The sequence below is a fragment of the Plectropomus leopardus genome, chromosome 2 (assembly GCF_008729295.1).
Source record: "Plectropomus leopardus isolate mb chromosome 2, YSFRI_Pleo_2.0, whole genome shotgun sequence".
Lineage (NCBI taxonomy): Eukaryota > Metazoa > Chordata > Actinopteri > Perciformes > Serranidae > Plectropomus > Plectropomus leopardus.
Window position 1 is genome coordinate 230,436 of NC_056464.1, and position 15,689 is coordinate 246,124.

The 15,689-nt window shown below is 41.9% G+C and overlaps 1 protein-coding gene across 1 annotated transcript in view; it reads left to right on the forward strand.

Moving 5' to 3' along the window:
• Window positions 1–15,689, forward strand: part of LOC121950059 (dihydropyridine-sensitive L-type skeletal muscle calcium channel subunit alpha-1-like) — a 73,369-nt gene that overhangs the window by 9,763 nt on the left and 47,917 nt on the right. Inside the window, exon 5 of the mRNA XM_042495974.1 lies at window positions 4,317–4,398. Within this exon, the coding sequence (XP_042351908.1) occupies window positions 4,317–4,398 (82 nt within the window). The remainder of the gene's footprint in view (window positions 1–4,316; window positions 4,399–15,689) is intronic.

A 15,689-nucleotide genomic window follows, 5' to 3' on the forward strand; every position in this document is an offset into this window, starting at 1 on the left:
GAGTCCATCAGTGTCTTCAGGGGCTCTGTCTCCTCTTCCACATTGTGGGTCATTGTTATGGGAATTATCCGATCGACGTCCTCAGCTCCTGGTCGTACCACAGCAGGAGCCTCTCCAAGTTTAAAGATGCTTTGCGGGCTCCGTGCTCCCAGAATCTGTCACTTTTGTCTCAGAGGGTCAGGGTTAGGTCCATTTGTGTAGTTTGCTGCAATGTGGCCGTGGTCTCCACACTTAAAGCAAAACCATGGTCTTGGTGGAATGGGAGTCCGGGATGTCTAAGGATTTGTGACACGGGCTGCTATATTTTCACTTTGCAAGGGTGTTTCCTTCCTTGTAGAGTTGCTTGGATCCTCTTGATGTTTAGACTCCTTTCCTTCTTTGTGTATTAATTGTGCCACTTGTTTCCAAAGTTAGGCAACTTCAACAGGTTCCTGGCAACAGGTTCCTCTTCAAACACTGACATGTGCAAGACTCAGTGAACATTCGTTGCATGCCGGCCGGTCCTCTTCTGTTCTGAAAAGGAAAAATAATTCTGGGAAAGATGGGGGATCAGCTTTCTGGTGCTCAAGTTGAAGACCAATGATCAAGCTCTGTTCCCAGCACCCCCAGCAGAATTGCCGGAGTAAGTACATGTCGGACTCTTCAGGTGAAACTGCCCCTATGGAGATGGCTTTAATAAGGAGAGCTTGAAGGTGCTTCTCCCAGGACATCTGGTTTGAACCCAAGAAAGTTGCAAATAGCTCCTCACCATCCTCTCCAAATGCTGATTCAAGCTGAGTGAGGTAAGCCTCAAGGGGTGCATTTGTTCCAAGCAGCTTGACAATGTCAGCAAATGGGCTGAGCAGGCTCTCTATGATTATTTCCACTTTTTTAGAGTCAGACAGGGTAGCATCGTTGAGAAGTAGGTCCACCTGGGTGTGCCAGGTGTCATCATTGACCTTGCCATTAAGCTTTTGCAGTTGTCCTCAGAAGGTTCTTACTCTGCTCTGGCTGTGACTGGATGGTGTTGCATCATTACAAATGAAATGTCCAATGATGACTTTCTGGACTTGAGGTGGCTTTATTGTGATCTCATTAAGGAAAGGGGGACTTACAGGAGCATTGGGAGGAAGAATGCTAGCAGCTGAATAAGATGATGAAAATGGATGAAGGATGGATGGATGGATTTTTTTCCCTAACACCTACCCATGTGCCTCCTTTCCCTAAACATAACCATCTGTGACTGTCACCTAAACCTGACCATCCCGTGTTAGCATGTGTATGTCAACGTCCTTCTGTTGTTTGCCATGTAGTGTTGCTGCCTAAACATAACCATGTACAGCATCATCACTTCATGTGCATTTGTTGACATCATGGTAGCAGAATATTGGAACGTAAAGAGCAGAGGCAGAAGGATAACAATAAGTTTCAAATTAAAGTATCCCAAGATGGTGCAACGGATGGCCGCCTTGGTTCTTCGTTCTCTTGTATTTTTGTTTGTTTTTTTCTGTCTTTGGCTCCCCCTCTCTGGTCACATGCACCAGAGAGGAACTCCTAAATATTGGAAGGCTCTCTGCTGGAACGTTTTCACCAGTTTTTACTGAAATGGAAAGTTTCTCAGAGATTTCGGAGGAGCATCAGCGGCTCTCTTTGGGATTTGCCAGAGACGCAGATGGAGGATGTGACCAGGAGTGCTCATCAAGCTGAGGCAGCGGAGATTTCGTACTCCTCTCCCATCCATTCACCTGGTGAATGTCCACTCCCTGGTAAATAAGATGGATAAATTGCTGCTTCTCGATTCAAAAAACTTTTTTTTTTTTTTTAAATTTTTGCAGTTCTAACACCCTGTGCTTCACTGAAACCTGGCTCGGTGAACACGTCCTGAACAGTGCACTACAGCTGCCAGGATTCCAGCTCTTCTGAGTGGACCACGTCACGGAGCTCTCGGGGAAGATGAGGAGAGGCGGAACATACATAAACACATGTTGGTGTACAGATGTCACAGTGCTGAAGAAATCATGCAGCCCTCACTTTGAGACGTTTTTCATAAACGTCAAATGTTTTCCTTCACCCCAGCTCAGATCTCAACTCTACTGACACTGTGACGTCTTACATCACTTTTTGTGAGGGCATGTGCATGTATACCAAGACCTTCACATTCAACAACAACAAATCCTGTTCACACCAAAGCTAAGGAAGCTGCGTCAGGCCAAGGAAGAGGCCTACAGAAGTGGGGAACGGGCCAGAAATCTGACAAAGGCGATGAGAGTGGCTAAGAGGAGCTACACTGAAAAGCTACAAAACAGCTTCTTAGCCAACAGCCCTGTATCAGTTTACCTGCAGGACATCACCAACGACAGGAGACCATCCCCCCTTCCCATGGGAAACCGCCAACTGGCAGATGACCTGAACAGCTTCTACACCAGGTTTAAAAAAAGGACTCTTTCACACCAGCCTCCCAATTAATAGAACAATCTGCCCCCCCTGCCACCCCCTCCCCTCGGATTCCCCTCCTGCACTACTGATCTGCAAAGAGTACGTGCGACAGCCCTTTCAGAGACAGAAGACCAGGAAGGCTCCAGGACCTGATGGTGTCCCCCCCTCCTGCCTGAGAGCCTGTGCTGACCAGCTGACCTCCATCTCCATCCAGATCTTCAACCAATTCCTGGAATTGTGTGAAGTACCTCTCTGCTTCAAACGCTCCACCATCTTCCCAGTCCCCAAGAAGCCCTCCATGGATCACCAGCTTCCTGACTGACAGGAGGCAGCAGGTTAGGCTGGGGAGCATCAAAAAACTCCTGAAGTTTGCAGATGACACCACAGTCACTGGTGTCATCCGTGACAATGATGAGTCTGCATACAGGCAGGAGGTAGAACAGCTAGTCCTCTGGTGGAGCTGAACCTGCTCAAGACTGTGGAGATAAGAGTGGATTTCAGTAGTAGATTTCACCCCCTCACAATTCTGAACAGCACAGTGTCTACTTTGGATACCTTCAAGTTTCTGGGATCTACAATCTCTCACACACATAGACTCTGTCTGGAAAAAGGCCCAGCAGAGGCTATAATTCCTACAACAGCTCAGGAAGTTCAACCTGCTTGAGGAGCTGCTGATCATGTTCTACACCGCCATCATTCAGTCTGTTCTCTGCACTTGCATCTCTGTCTGGTTTGGATCTGCCACTAAACAGGACCGGAACAGACTACAAAGGACATTCAGGTCTGCAGAGCAGATTATCGGGACCGAGCTCCCCACCATCCAGGACTTATTCTGGTCCAGGGTCAGGAAACGGGTAGCTAACATCGCTGCAGACCCCAAACACCCTGGACACAAACTTTTCAAACTCCACCCGTCTGGTAGAACATACAGATCACTGCACACCAAAATAACCAAACACAGAAACAGTTTCTTCCCCCAGACTGTCACTTTGATGAACTCTTACCGGTCACAGTGTTGGAATAATCACTAATGCACAATTTACATTCTTTTTATCTTGCTTTTAACCATATGACCTTTTGCATTTTTTTTTATATACATCACACATTTGTTATCTTGTTTAAGCTTATGTCAGATTCTTTACACTCCTTGAAACTGCACTACGATGCACACAGACTTGTATATATTAGCTAAAATTGTTTAATTAGGGCTTGTACATACATAAATTTAAAACTATAAATTTTTGTTTCTATCTGTTTTAATTTTTTTATATTTAATGTTTAATTCCTGTACATTGAGAGCAAAGCTAACCGGAGTCAAATTCCTCGTCTGTGTAAGCATATGTGGCCAATAAGGCTGATTCTGATTCTGACAACTAAAATTTAATATTTGGAAGCAAAAGTCCACTGCAAAGCTGCAATATGTGACAATTTGGGATGGGAACATGTTAGTGTGTGGGGTAGGAAGTGCTTAAATATCACCAGAAGAAAATTAAGTAGTGATCATGATAATAAAGAGCTGCCACTTCATCCAAAGCCACTTACAATAAATGCATTTAACCATGTGGATACAACCACCCTTATGTATTACTAACTAAACAATGACTGAATCAAACTATTGGTGATTTTATTTATTGGCCACTAACTAAGCATCTCAGCATTTAAGGAGTGAAGGTCAGTTTGCAGGCCTAACGAATCTGCACACTGCAGATGTAAATAAAAATTAATTTAGCCGATCCAAATCTTATTCAGATCTGATTGGTTTATCTTTTGTAACATCATGTGACAAAAATAACACAAAATATGAACGCTGATTCCTAACAATGATAAAACTGTGATATCTCTGTGTGTGTGTGTGTGTGTGTGTGTGTGTGTGTGTGCGTGGGTGTGTTCTTTTCCATCAGGTCTGCTCAACACTGAAAATGGAGGATCAGAGACTGGAACTGTCAGCAAAATGGACACAACTCAGTTGATCATCTTTTACTAGTCAGTAGTGTGCTTATCATCTTTGCATAATACCTTTTTTGGACGATTTAAGTTTATCAGATATTTATGTATTCACCTAGTTAAAAGAGCATGCAGACTAAATACATACCCCAATTCCAATTAAGTTGGGACATAGTGTAAAACATAAATAAAAACAGCATACAATGATTTGCAAATCCTTTTCAACCGACATTCAATTGAATACACTACATAGACAAGTTATGTAATGTTCAAACTGATAAACTTTTTTTTTTTTTTTTTTTGCAAATATTCACTCATTTTGAATTTGATGCCTGCAACACATTCCAAAAAAGCTGGGACACGGGAATGTTTACCACTGTGTTACATCACCTTTTTCTTTTAACAACACTCAATAAGCATTTGGGAACTGAGGACACTAATTGTTGAAGCTTTGAAGGTGGAATTCTCTCCCATTCTTGCTTGAGGTACGACTTCAGTTGCTCAGGAGTCCGGGGTCTCCCTTGTCGTCTTTTGCGCTTCATAATGCACCACTCAGGCAGGCCAGTCTAGTACCCGCACTCTTTTACTACAAAGCCAAGCTGTTGTAACGACCTTAAAAAAGACGTTGCTTGGATGGTAGCATATGTTGCTCAAAAACCTGTATGTACCTTTCAGCATTAATGATGCCTTCACAGATGTGCAAGTTACTCATGCCATGGGCTCTAACACACCACCATACCATCACAGATGCTGGCTTTTGAACTTCTGCGCTGATAACAGTCTGGATGGTCTTTTTCCTCTTTGGCCTGGAGGACACATGGTCCATGATTTCCAAAGACAATGTGAAATGTGGACTCGTCAGACCACAGCACACTTTTCCACTTTGTGTCAGCATTTCTGGGTGTTGTTGATATGTGGCTTTCACTTTGCATGGTAGAGTTTTAACTTCCACTTGTAGATGTTGCGACGAACTGTGTTAACTGACAATGGTTTTCTGAACTTTTCCGTGTTCCTGAGCCCACATGGTAATATCCCTTATAAGATAATCAGTTTATAGCTGTTTGTCAACAGCAGAGGAAACATTTTATCAGCCACTTGTGTATCTACAATAGAGTGTATTAGAAACTAAGTAAAAGTGGAGCGCGGGTAAAAAATAAAATCCACCATATGGTTCAACAGTTACTCGGATAACTGTTTACTCACCACAATATCCGGATTCAGAATCTAACATGTAAGCCTGTGTCTTGAAGGTCATAATGCCCAAGTAACAACAACAAACTACATTAGTTTCTCCGTTTACTGTTTGCAAACAGAATTTCTGAATCGACATATGCCTCAGGTAGTTTTGGAAAGCCGACCAATCAGCAGAGTGGGCAGAGCGGGAGGCGGGCACAGAGCAGCACGGAGGAGGAGGAAGCTGAAACCCACCATCTCAGAGCCATGGATCTATTATAAATCTGGATACAGCTGTGGGGGCGGGGCCTCATTCATTCGTATGAGAGCTGCTCAGTGGTGCATGAAGCAGAGAAAACTCTTTTTATGGGTTTAGAAAAAGAATTACCCAGATCTACTGGCCCACAGAGCATGCGTAGAAGTTATAAACGGCAACCGAACACGGCAGAGTGTGGCCGAGTTTACCGGAGCATTGACTCTGACTCACTGGCTTGCTCACGCAAGTTACCCTAGTTGAGTGCTCAAAGCGAACAGTGCTCATTCACAAGCATTCCTCTCATAGTAGCTTTGCTTATTAGCAACAGCAGCTAATCGGCAGTATAACGAAAGCTGTGCTGTCAGTTTTTTATATTTACGTGATAATCAGATAATGATATATTAATCTCTCTCTACACACACACAAACTCACGCACACACACACACAGAAATATATATACACTTATCAGGGAATCATATCGTAATCACGACCGGAGAAATGAAATTAACAGAAGCAAAATGTATTTTGCCCACAGAAATATAATAAAAGGACGTGCCTTGTAATATTGCCTTGTGCATTATTACACAGCTCAACTTTAAGTAACTACTACTTTCAGTACCGTTTAGTAATTGTCACTAGTAGTAAAAGAAAATGCTGATGTGAAAAAAATGTCCCCTTGCCAAATTTGTAGAAATCGACCTATACATTAGTACTAGTACTAGTAGCTGCTCACTGATAACCGGTAGTTTGAATACTGACCGTAGACTGTACATATGGTCTCTGATACAGCCACGGTAAGACGTCCATATTACAGGCTTTACAGCCAACAGCGGATGGATGTGTTGTAAAATGGTAAAAATTATGAATTATCATTCAAAAATATCCATCACTATGGCTGGCACGAAGCCTGTGCTGTATCAGGGACTCCAAGAGTTACATGTGCGTTCAATTCCAAATCTTCATTCGGAAAATGGCGCATTTTACATCTTTAGGACTCAATGCTTTTGGCTATTAAAAAATACGTTCTAAAAGTCAACTTGTCTCAAAAAAATTATCCAGTGGTTTAAGGGGGTCTCTTTCCCAATGTTAAGCACATGGGGAAAAGTCTTTCTGGGCCAGTGTGCATCACGTGACGCTGTAGTGCCACTATGTAAATTTTGCTTCAGAGGGTGGTGCACTTCCTGGGGCCTGCTCAGAGCTCTGCTGAAAACAGGGCTATGATAGACGATTTCAGATACAGTTTTCTGAAGATCTGGAGAGTTTTTGGATAGTGAATGATACAAAGCTGCTCCACTGGAGTTCGAGATCTGAAAATGTGCACAATATGTCCTGTTTAAGAATTAGTATGGATAAATGATGAAACAGTGAATACGGCAAAGACACAAAGTCAATTCAATGACTAATTGAACAACAAACTAATAAATGAAGCAACAATAAAAATCATGGGATGAAAACCAGTGAGGAACTGAAAAAGATGTGACATCTGGACTTGATCAGGTGCACGGAAATAGTGCAAGATGATCAAGCAGATGAAGAACCATCTATGTTAAGCATTAGTCAACAGCAGAGATGCAACCTATCCCATAAAACATTGAAGGAAAAGATAAAGAAGAGGCCTGATTACTTAGGTCTATCACTTGCTATGTCTCCCCATCATTTAAGAGCATCAACCCCATAAAAGCACAGGAAAGATCGTTTCACCTTCATCAGCAGTTTCGATGCCAGGGAAAATGTTCACTCTGGAAAGTTGCAGTGTTGCCTTTGTGAGGACACTTTACGGGTAGCTCAGTTACACTCGGCTTGCTGTTCCCAATGAACAGCTGGATCATCTTCTGACATCTCATGGCTGAGATGAGATCATCATGACAGCTTATCAGGCTTTGTTGCATTCAAATTGTCTCACTGTCTCATGCAAAGTCCTTTGGTTCTAAGTCATCATTTAGAACACATGGAGCATGGGCTGTTTTAAAAATTTCTCTCTTTCAAGTTAGATTAACAGCTGCTTGCTGCAGCACAAGCAAACCAAGCAAAGTCCTGGGTTTATAACTCCTGTGACAAAGGGGTGTGACATCAACAAACCTTTTCAAGGTTTCTTGCATCTGGTTAGAGTCCACGGTTGAAAGCTACATGTTCAAGGACAGACACTTGTGTTTGTACAAGCTGGCACTTTCTGGTTTTAAACTTGAAACTAGCAGTGCAAAAACCTCTTGAACACTTCTTCCAGGCTCTGTAAAAAAGCAACTGAACATAAGGACATCATCCAGGTAAATCAAGCGTTCCTTTTGGTGCAGGCCATAGAGCACAAGCTCCATAAACCTTTGAAAAGTTGGTGGGGCATTTGTCAAGCCCATGGGCATCTATTTGAAGTGGTACAGAGCACCACCAGTGCTGAAGCTGTTTTTCCCCTGTCATTTGGTTCAACCTCAACCTACCAATGTCCACTGGGTAAGTCCATTGTGCTCAACCAGCATGCACCTGAAAGTCTGTCAAGGGCTTCTGTAGGGTATGAGTCTTTAATTGTGGGTGCATTCACCTTCCTGTAGTCATATCTGTAGCCACCATCTTTTTGTCTTACCAGAACAACAAGGTAACACCAGGGGCAAAAGCTTTCCTCTATGATTTCTTATGCAAGGAGCAGCTGAACCTGCCTGTTTATCTCTGCTCTGGTGTTGGGTGCAGCTCTGTATTCTCTCTGTTTGATAGGTGAAGCATCTGCTGTCATCAAGCTTGATGCTGTGTCTGACTGCGTCAGTGTGTTCCTGCAGTGACGATCTGCTGTGGTGGTTACTGCGGCTACACTACCTATCATTACAGAGTAGTCATTGTCAATATTTTTACCTTAGCATTTGTCGAGTTCATTACTCTGACATAAGTCAGCCCTGCCTGTCCAGGAGCAAGTGTGCATATTGCTGTCAGACCTTGAGAACTAGGTGGACCCAGCTCAAGGACACCTCTTTAGTCAGTTTTGAGTTCAGTCACACCACTAGTAGGCTAAACTGTAGTCAAAACATTCATTTGTCACATGTCAGGTACAGCAACAGGACATAAGGTGACAGCAATACAGCTTAGGGGAGCAGTTTCACTTGCACCTAGGACAGAGAGTCTAGTGTGGTTCCCTACTTAAAAATCGCCTTCCTTCAAGTCCAACACTACATCATTTGCAATTAAAAAGTCCCAACCGACAATTACTGGCTGTGTGATGTTTCTGATAACCGAAATAGTGTTTGCGAAAACCTAATTACAGAACCTGATGGTAACAGGCTGCCTAGACTGCCTAGACAGTCATCAATCACTGCTCTAGCATAGAGTTCAGAGAGAACATTGCATAGCTTTTGTTCTTAGAATCAGAATCAGAATCAGATAAAACCAGATAAAATAGAAGATACACATATAAGATATAAAAATTACGAGTCTAGCAGTGCAAAACAAAACAAGCAACACAAGTAAAACAAGTAACACAAGTAACAAGTAACTTAGAAATGGAATAGTCATTCTAAAGACCTATATCCCTGAATGTGTGTCTAGGAAGACTTTGGAATGTTCTCAATGACATCAATCACATAGAGTGTGGCTTTTTTGTGTGGGGGTGGAAGAACCAGTTGTGGGGCCTCATCATTAGTAGCAGTTGGCCCTCGACAGCTGCTACAACTCTCTCGTTGTCCTTGACATCATCCAATGAAAGCTGTGACATGCTGGAAAGTACTGTCCAACCCTGGCCGAAAAAGTTTTCAGTCTACTTTGCCCTTTAAAAACTGTCCGGAGAACAGTTTAACAGTCTAACATGCTAAAACAAACTTACAGTGCACTTGAAGACTGCAGCCAATTTGTTGGCATGTATGAGCTTAATGTCTTAGCTAATTAATTCAAAGGTGAAGAAAAAAACACTGTTGTAACCCTTATGTCTTGTTTGGTAGCATTCTTCTGTCCTCCTGGAGTGTGGGTAATAGTGGGGGACAAATTATCCCAATTTAGTTTTGTTTAACTGACATCAATACAGCAAGAAAGCGAACATCCAGCCTCTCTGTTCACAGCACATGCCATCTCAGTCTAAAACACTCATACCTGTCTCTGCAAACAATAGCAGGTATGAACTTATGGCAACTAAAAGATACTCATGAAAATTTATAAATAAAACAATAATTCAAGTGTGATTAATGATAACGTAATAATTGCTGCATGTAATAATAGAAATTAACTCTATAAGTCAAAAATAACGATTTAAAATTAAAGCTGCAAGCAGCGATGAAAGGGCCCTCGCACCACCACATATGTTCGGGGTACTGGTGGGACTCCAGCTAAAGCGGTCATTCATTTCTGTGAAAGTCGGATAATGTACACAAAGAATTCCAGAAGTGAGCTATTTTACATGGTTCAGTAATTCTAGTGGCCATTAGGTGGCAGCAGGGGGGACACAAATTACATGTCATTTTTGTGTACATCATTTGTAGACCAAACCATGTACATATCATGTAAATCCAATGATAATTGTCCCTCAAGGCTTACTTTCTGTTGCCAGTAGGTGGCACTATTACAACTTGTGAATATTGTCATATAGATGTGTTCAGGGCAGGACCCTTATCGAACCTATGACATTTAACCTTGACTTTAACTGGATCCAATAAATTGTGAAGGCCAAGTTGATAAAAGTATAAAAAAAAAGTTTTTACTTTTGGCCACTAAGTGGCGCTATCGCGACTAGAGAATATTGTTATACAGATGTGTTCAGGATGGGACCCCTTATCAAACCTAAGACGTTTCAGGCAGATCAGACAATATACACCAAAGTTACACCAATTTCCTGTTGTATGCCGAGACATCAAAAATGTACGCCACATAACACGAAAACCGTAAAAGTTATGCGCGGACCTTTGATAACTTTTCATCTCCAAGGAGTTGAGAATGCACACATTGATTCTGAAGTCAATCGAATGAATCCTATAGGACAAGATAGCAAAAGTATGCTATCTTGAAATCGCCAAAAACCAGCACATAATTCAGAATGGCCGACTTTCTGCTGGGTTTGGGGGGTGGGTCTTAGAGGGTTTGTTGTACGTCTGGGCATGATACATATGTGTGCCGAATTTTGTATTTGTAGTTTAAACCAGCCATTGGGGCTACATAGGGGGGAACTGTGGAATCATTTTGCCATGCCCGTTTGTGAAACCATAAAAATATGAATTTCTCGCCAGGCTGGATGAGCGTACCAACTTTCATGAGTTTTCATGCAGAAAGTTTGGACCATTGACACCCTTCACATGATGTAGTACTTCCTAAAACCACTAGGTGGCGCTGGAGATAACACAAAGTCATCCTGGTCTACATCATGTGTAGACCAAACCATGTAAATTGCATGTAAATCAAATGATGATATTGTTACACGACATACTTCCTGTTGCCAGTAAGTAGTGCATTGAGTATCACATGTTGACGTGTTCAGGGCCACAACCTGATCACACCTGTAAAATTTGGGCCCAATCAGTTATTACAAACTGAAGTTACAGAAACTTCCTGTTTGGTGGCGAATACTGCATTGCCACGGCAACGGCATTCATTGAAAACATATGATCTTCACAGGGAGGCATCATGAAGGTCTTACAACAGCTTTTGTTACCAAGTTTGTGTTGAATGTGGTCAATCTATAAGGAGATGCAACTAAAAATATAAATCATGTAAATTCCTGTTTCCAGTAGGTGGCAGTATGCCAATAAGTCAAGTGAGCCATGCTGATGAGTTCAACTCTGTACTCTTATCAAGTATGAGACATTTGGGGCAGGTTGGACTATGTCTGGCTGAGTTACGACAACTTCCTGTTTCATGGCGAAACATTGAAGTTGAAAACCTAGCGACGCCCACATGGTGTGACGAAAACTCAGAAATTGAATAAGTTTTGATGTCCCATGATTTTTCATTTCAGTGAAAGTCTGAACAAGCAGGCAGAGAGTTTCTATCCTTCAGTTAAATATTACATGTGGGGTAATACTTCCTGTGGCCACTAGGTGGCACTGGGGACCACACAATGCATGTCATCTTGATCTACATCATTTGTAGACCAAATCATGTAATTTCATTTAAATCACAGTATAGATTGGTGGTGCTGTGATTATCATGCTTAATTGACATGCTGATGTGTTCAGGGCTGCACCTTGCGGCAAAGACCATGTTGCCATGGCAACGATATTCATGAAAAACCTCTGAAATCACAAGCAGGCATTGTCAAGATCTCAACACTTTTATTACCAAGTGTAGTGGTTATTAATAACTACATTAGAATTTGGATTTTGCACTCGTTAAAGTAAAAGGGGCACCATTCTCCATTCAGGAGAAAATTAAATCTTAAATTGTGACAGTGTTAAGACATGTCATTACTTTAATCAATCTCACAGTCTGTACCGTTTATCCTGTATACATTGATCTTGTTTCTCTCATGAAATAATATCCACAGACAACGACTTGGCGATAAATGAGAATATTTTATTTAGGCTAATAAAATGATGAGTAAATAGAGGAAATAGTATGACATATAAGGGACAGTGAACAAATGAAAGGGAACCTAAGTGATGTATGTTCAGATGATGCAAATGATTAATTATGGATGATAGTGGGTGGAAATATGTGACCGTCTAAAGCGTGGATGCACGGTGAATTAGAATTTAGAAATTTGGCATTAAAGCTTCGCTATACGACATCAACTCTGATCACTAGAAAATGTTATTCTGCCCACTTTTGCCGACTTGATTAGACTTCTCCGGGGAGGTCCAGGTGTTCGCGTCACTCCAGGGGAGAGCTGCGGCACTTCTTTCAGACGAGGTGACCCGCTGAAAGGCGGCGGCGGCCGGGCAGGTGGAGTCGGTGTGCGGCGGTCTTTAACTGGCCTCGGTGTTCGCCTCAGCAAACCGGTAAAAGACTTTAAACAAAGTCCTTAAGGGCAGGCAACGGATGCTGATAGTTTGTGCAGCAGGTGTTGCTTCTAGATCCGTGGCAGAGTTGATGACGAATCGCGGAGTGTCCTTCTCAATTATAACTCGCAGAAATAATCAAAAGTAGTCCCATTGGTCTGAGGGAGTCACTTTAAATTATTAATTTGAGTTTACTTAAAACGAATTACCAAAAGTGTCTTTACTGACCAAAAACTGGTATAAAGAAAAGTGTCAGAGATTTAAAAAGAAAATGGCTTCAAAAGTAAAGTTCAGCAAAGCTATGGTGAGCTGTTGCGGCTCCGTTTATCAAATTGAAGAAAAGAAAAAGTTGCGAGCGCGGATGCATGAGACGCACCGCGGTAAAAAGGAGCGAAAAGAAGCCTGAAGAGGCTTGAAGAAAAACTTGAGAAGAGAGAAGGAGAAAAGCCTTGAAAATAGCGAAAACTTGAGAGCAAGAGCTTGAGAAGCTCACTCAGTTTTTATCTTTCGATTTGGGGATGCGGATGGAAGGCGGAGTTAGCGAACTTTTGCACCGAGCGATCTCACATCTGGAATTAGTTTCTAAAAGACCTAATGTAATTTAGGAGACATTTATGTCTCTGAACTTTATGATGAATTACGTGATCTAACCCGTGGTGTATACATTCACGAATCTCATTACCACTATAGTCTCATCACAGTAACTTCAAATACATGTTAGGAGACCTAAAGGCAATTTATAACGTAACACATGATTCTGAGGATCCTTTGCTCAATTCTGTTAAATGACCACACATAACATAACATTGTACCATGGATCCTAACAAACTTGGTGATTACTTAGATACAGGATTACATTTTAACATTATACAATGAATGCAAAATAAGATGTAACTATAAAGTTGGTTACGAGATTAATGATAATTAAGGTCACTTAGATGGCAATAGAGCTCCATCACAAAAAGGGAATAAAACATGCTTTCACCTAAATCATTCAAATTAAATGATTAAAGAATGGGAGTTGGTCCTACTTCTTCATCAAAGTACATAGACAAACTCTTACCTACAAAGAGAAGGATTAGAGAATTAAGTTAAACTTTAACTCACAACCTAGGTCCAAGCGATTCTATCAGATGTTATTCTCAACACAAGGATTTATAATGACTTTACAACATGTTCTGCCTTTTGTCATCTCAGCAGAGGGGGCAATGAATGATTGTTGCTTCATGTGCCTGAGTGACCCCAGGAGGTCATTCAGATGTCTTACATCCTGTGGTAAGCTGGATGTGGCCTCAAGAATGCCTATCTCCCACGCATCTTGTGATGGAAAGGGCCAAGTACTTGTACAAGTACTGACACTTTCTGTGGCTTAAACGTAGAATGTGTTTGCAGATGCCTACATGGAGTATCAATTAAGTTAATTAACAACCCTCTGTTGGATGTTTTGGGTTGTAAAACAGTGTCTCTTGACTTGTCCCCCACTTGCCCAGGGGACGTTGAGCTCTGGAGTTCCTTAGAGGAAAAATGTAATGACCACGCCAAGGCAGTCCACTACATTCCCCCACTCGATTCCATGCGAGATTTCCAGGAGCTTTGGATCGCTAAGGTGCAGGCAGTCCTTGGCTAGGAAGAACAGGTGGCATAACAACAATCCCCATGATCAGAGTTGATGTCTTTGTGATATAGTGTTTCCTATACCATTGATCAGTGTTTATTCTGGTGGATAATGGAATCTACTTGGTGAATAAAAAAAAAAACATGATGAATAGTAACAGGAAAAATATAAAAGGTCAATGAGCCTCATTTGTCCTCATTTGAACAATTGTTGTTTACACTAATTGATTACCAAAGGTTTTTGGCATAACACCTTGCATGGACAGAGACACGTCAGAGCTTTTAAGGTTATGAAAAGGATAGTTCGTTGTGGAACAGTGAAATTTGCATGTCGTACAGTTATGTGTTTCAAATAATTTAAATAAAAGCACACCAATCTAAGATAAAGCAAATTTACTAATCTGCTTAAAAAAAACAACAACAAAAAAAAAAACAAACAGCTAAACCGTTATAGGTTAGACCACATGAACTTGTCACCAGTGGGTGCTGAACCACCCCCACTTGTAAACAAATCAACCCAAGAAACTTTAGATCAATTTCAGACAACAGACGATGGAAAAAGTATCAAAGAAATACCAGACTCTCACAATATCTGCCACAACTGACCTTACAGAACAAGAACAAAACTTCCTCTGTTTTGCTAACAAACAACTATAGAAGTCTGCTTTTCTTAGGACTGTATTTGGATGCTGCTATGTCCTTCAAGTCCCATGGGACATTTGTGTGGTTTGATCTGATTGGGATTAACCCATTTAAGACTTGATTTTCCCTGTCCTTTGGTAACCTTGATTTGGTATACCACAGGTGAGAGTTCGCCTGTGATCAAATAAGGATCAGCCCAATGAGGAAGGAACTTGCGTGTAACTCTTCCAGGGCCTTGGTGGACCTTTCCAATAGGGTGGACGAGAGTGTAGTACCACACCTTGTCCCCTACTTGGAGTACACCATGGGATGCTTTTTGGTCTTTGGAATTTTTGTGAGCTTTAGTCACATACTTTTTCAATGTGTTGACAACTGTTTGCTTTGTCCATTCCACCCAGCCAGAAGCCTGGGGGTGGTAGCAAATGTGTACGTCGGCTTTCACACCCAGTAAGTGCCATAGATGTTGCATAACATCAGCTGTGAAATGTGTTCCTCCATCTGAATTGACCCGACTTGGCAGACCACCCCAGTCAATTTGAAGGTCTGACATGGGAGAGGAGGTGCCTCTTTGTTGCAAGAGGGCTCTGTGGAGCAGGTTTGACAGTTGGAACTGGCAGCAGACTGAGCAGCCTTTGATGTTGTCGGCTACGTCTTTTTGCATGTGTGGCAAACAGGTCAGCTGGACAAGTACTCTGAGTGTGGCTTTGGTTTGTTTTTGGCCTGTGCACGGAGAGTCATGGGCATGCATC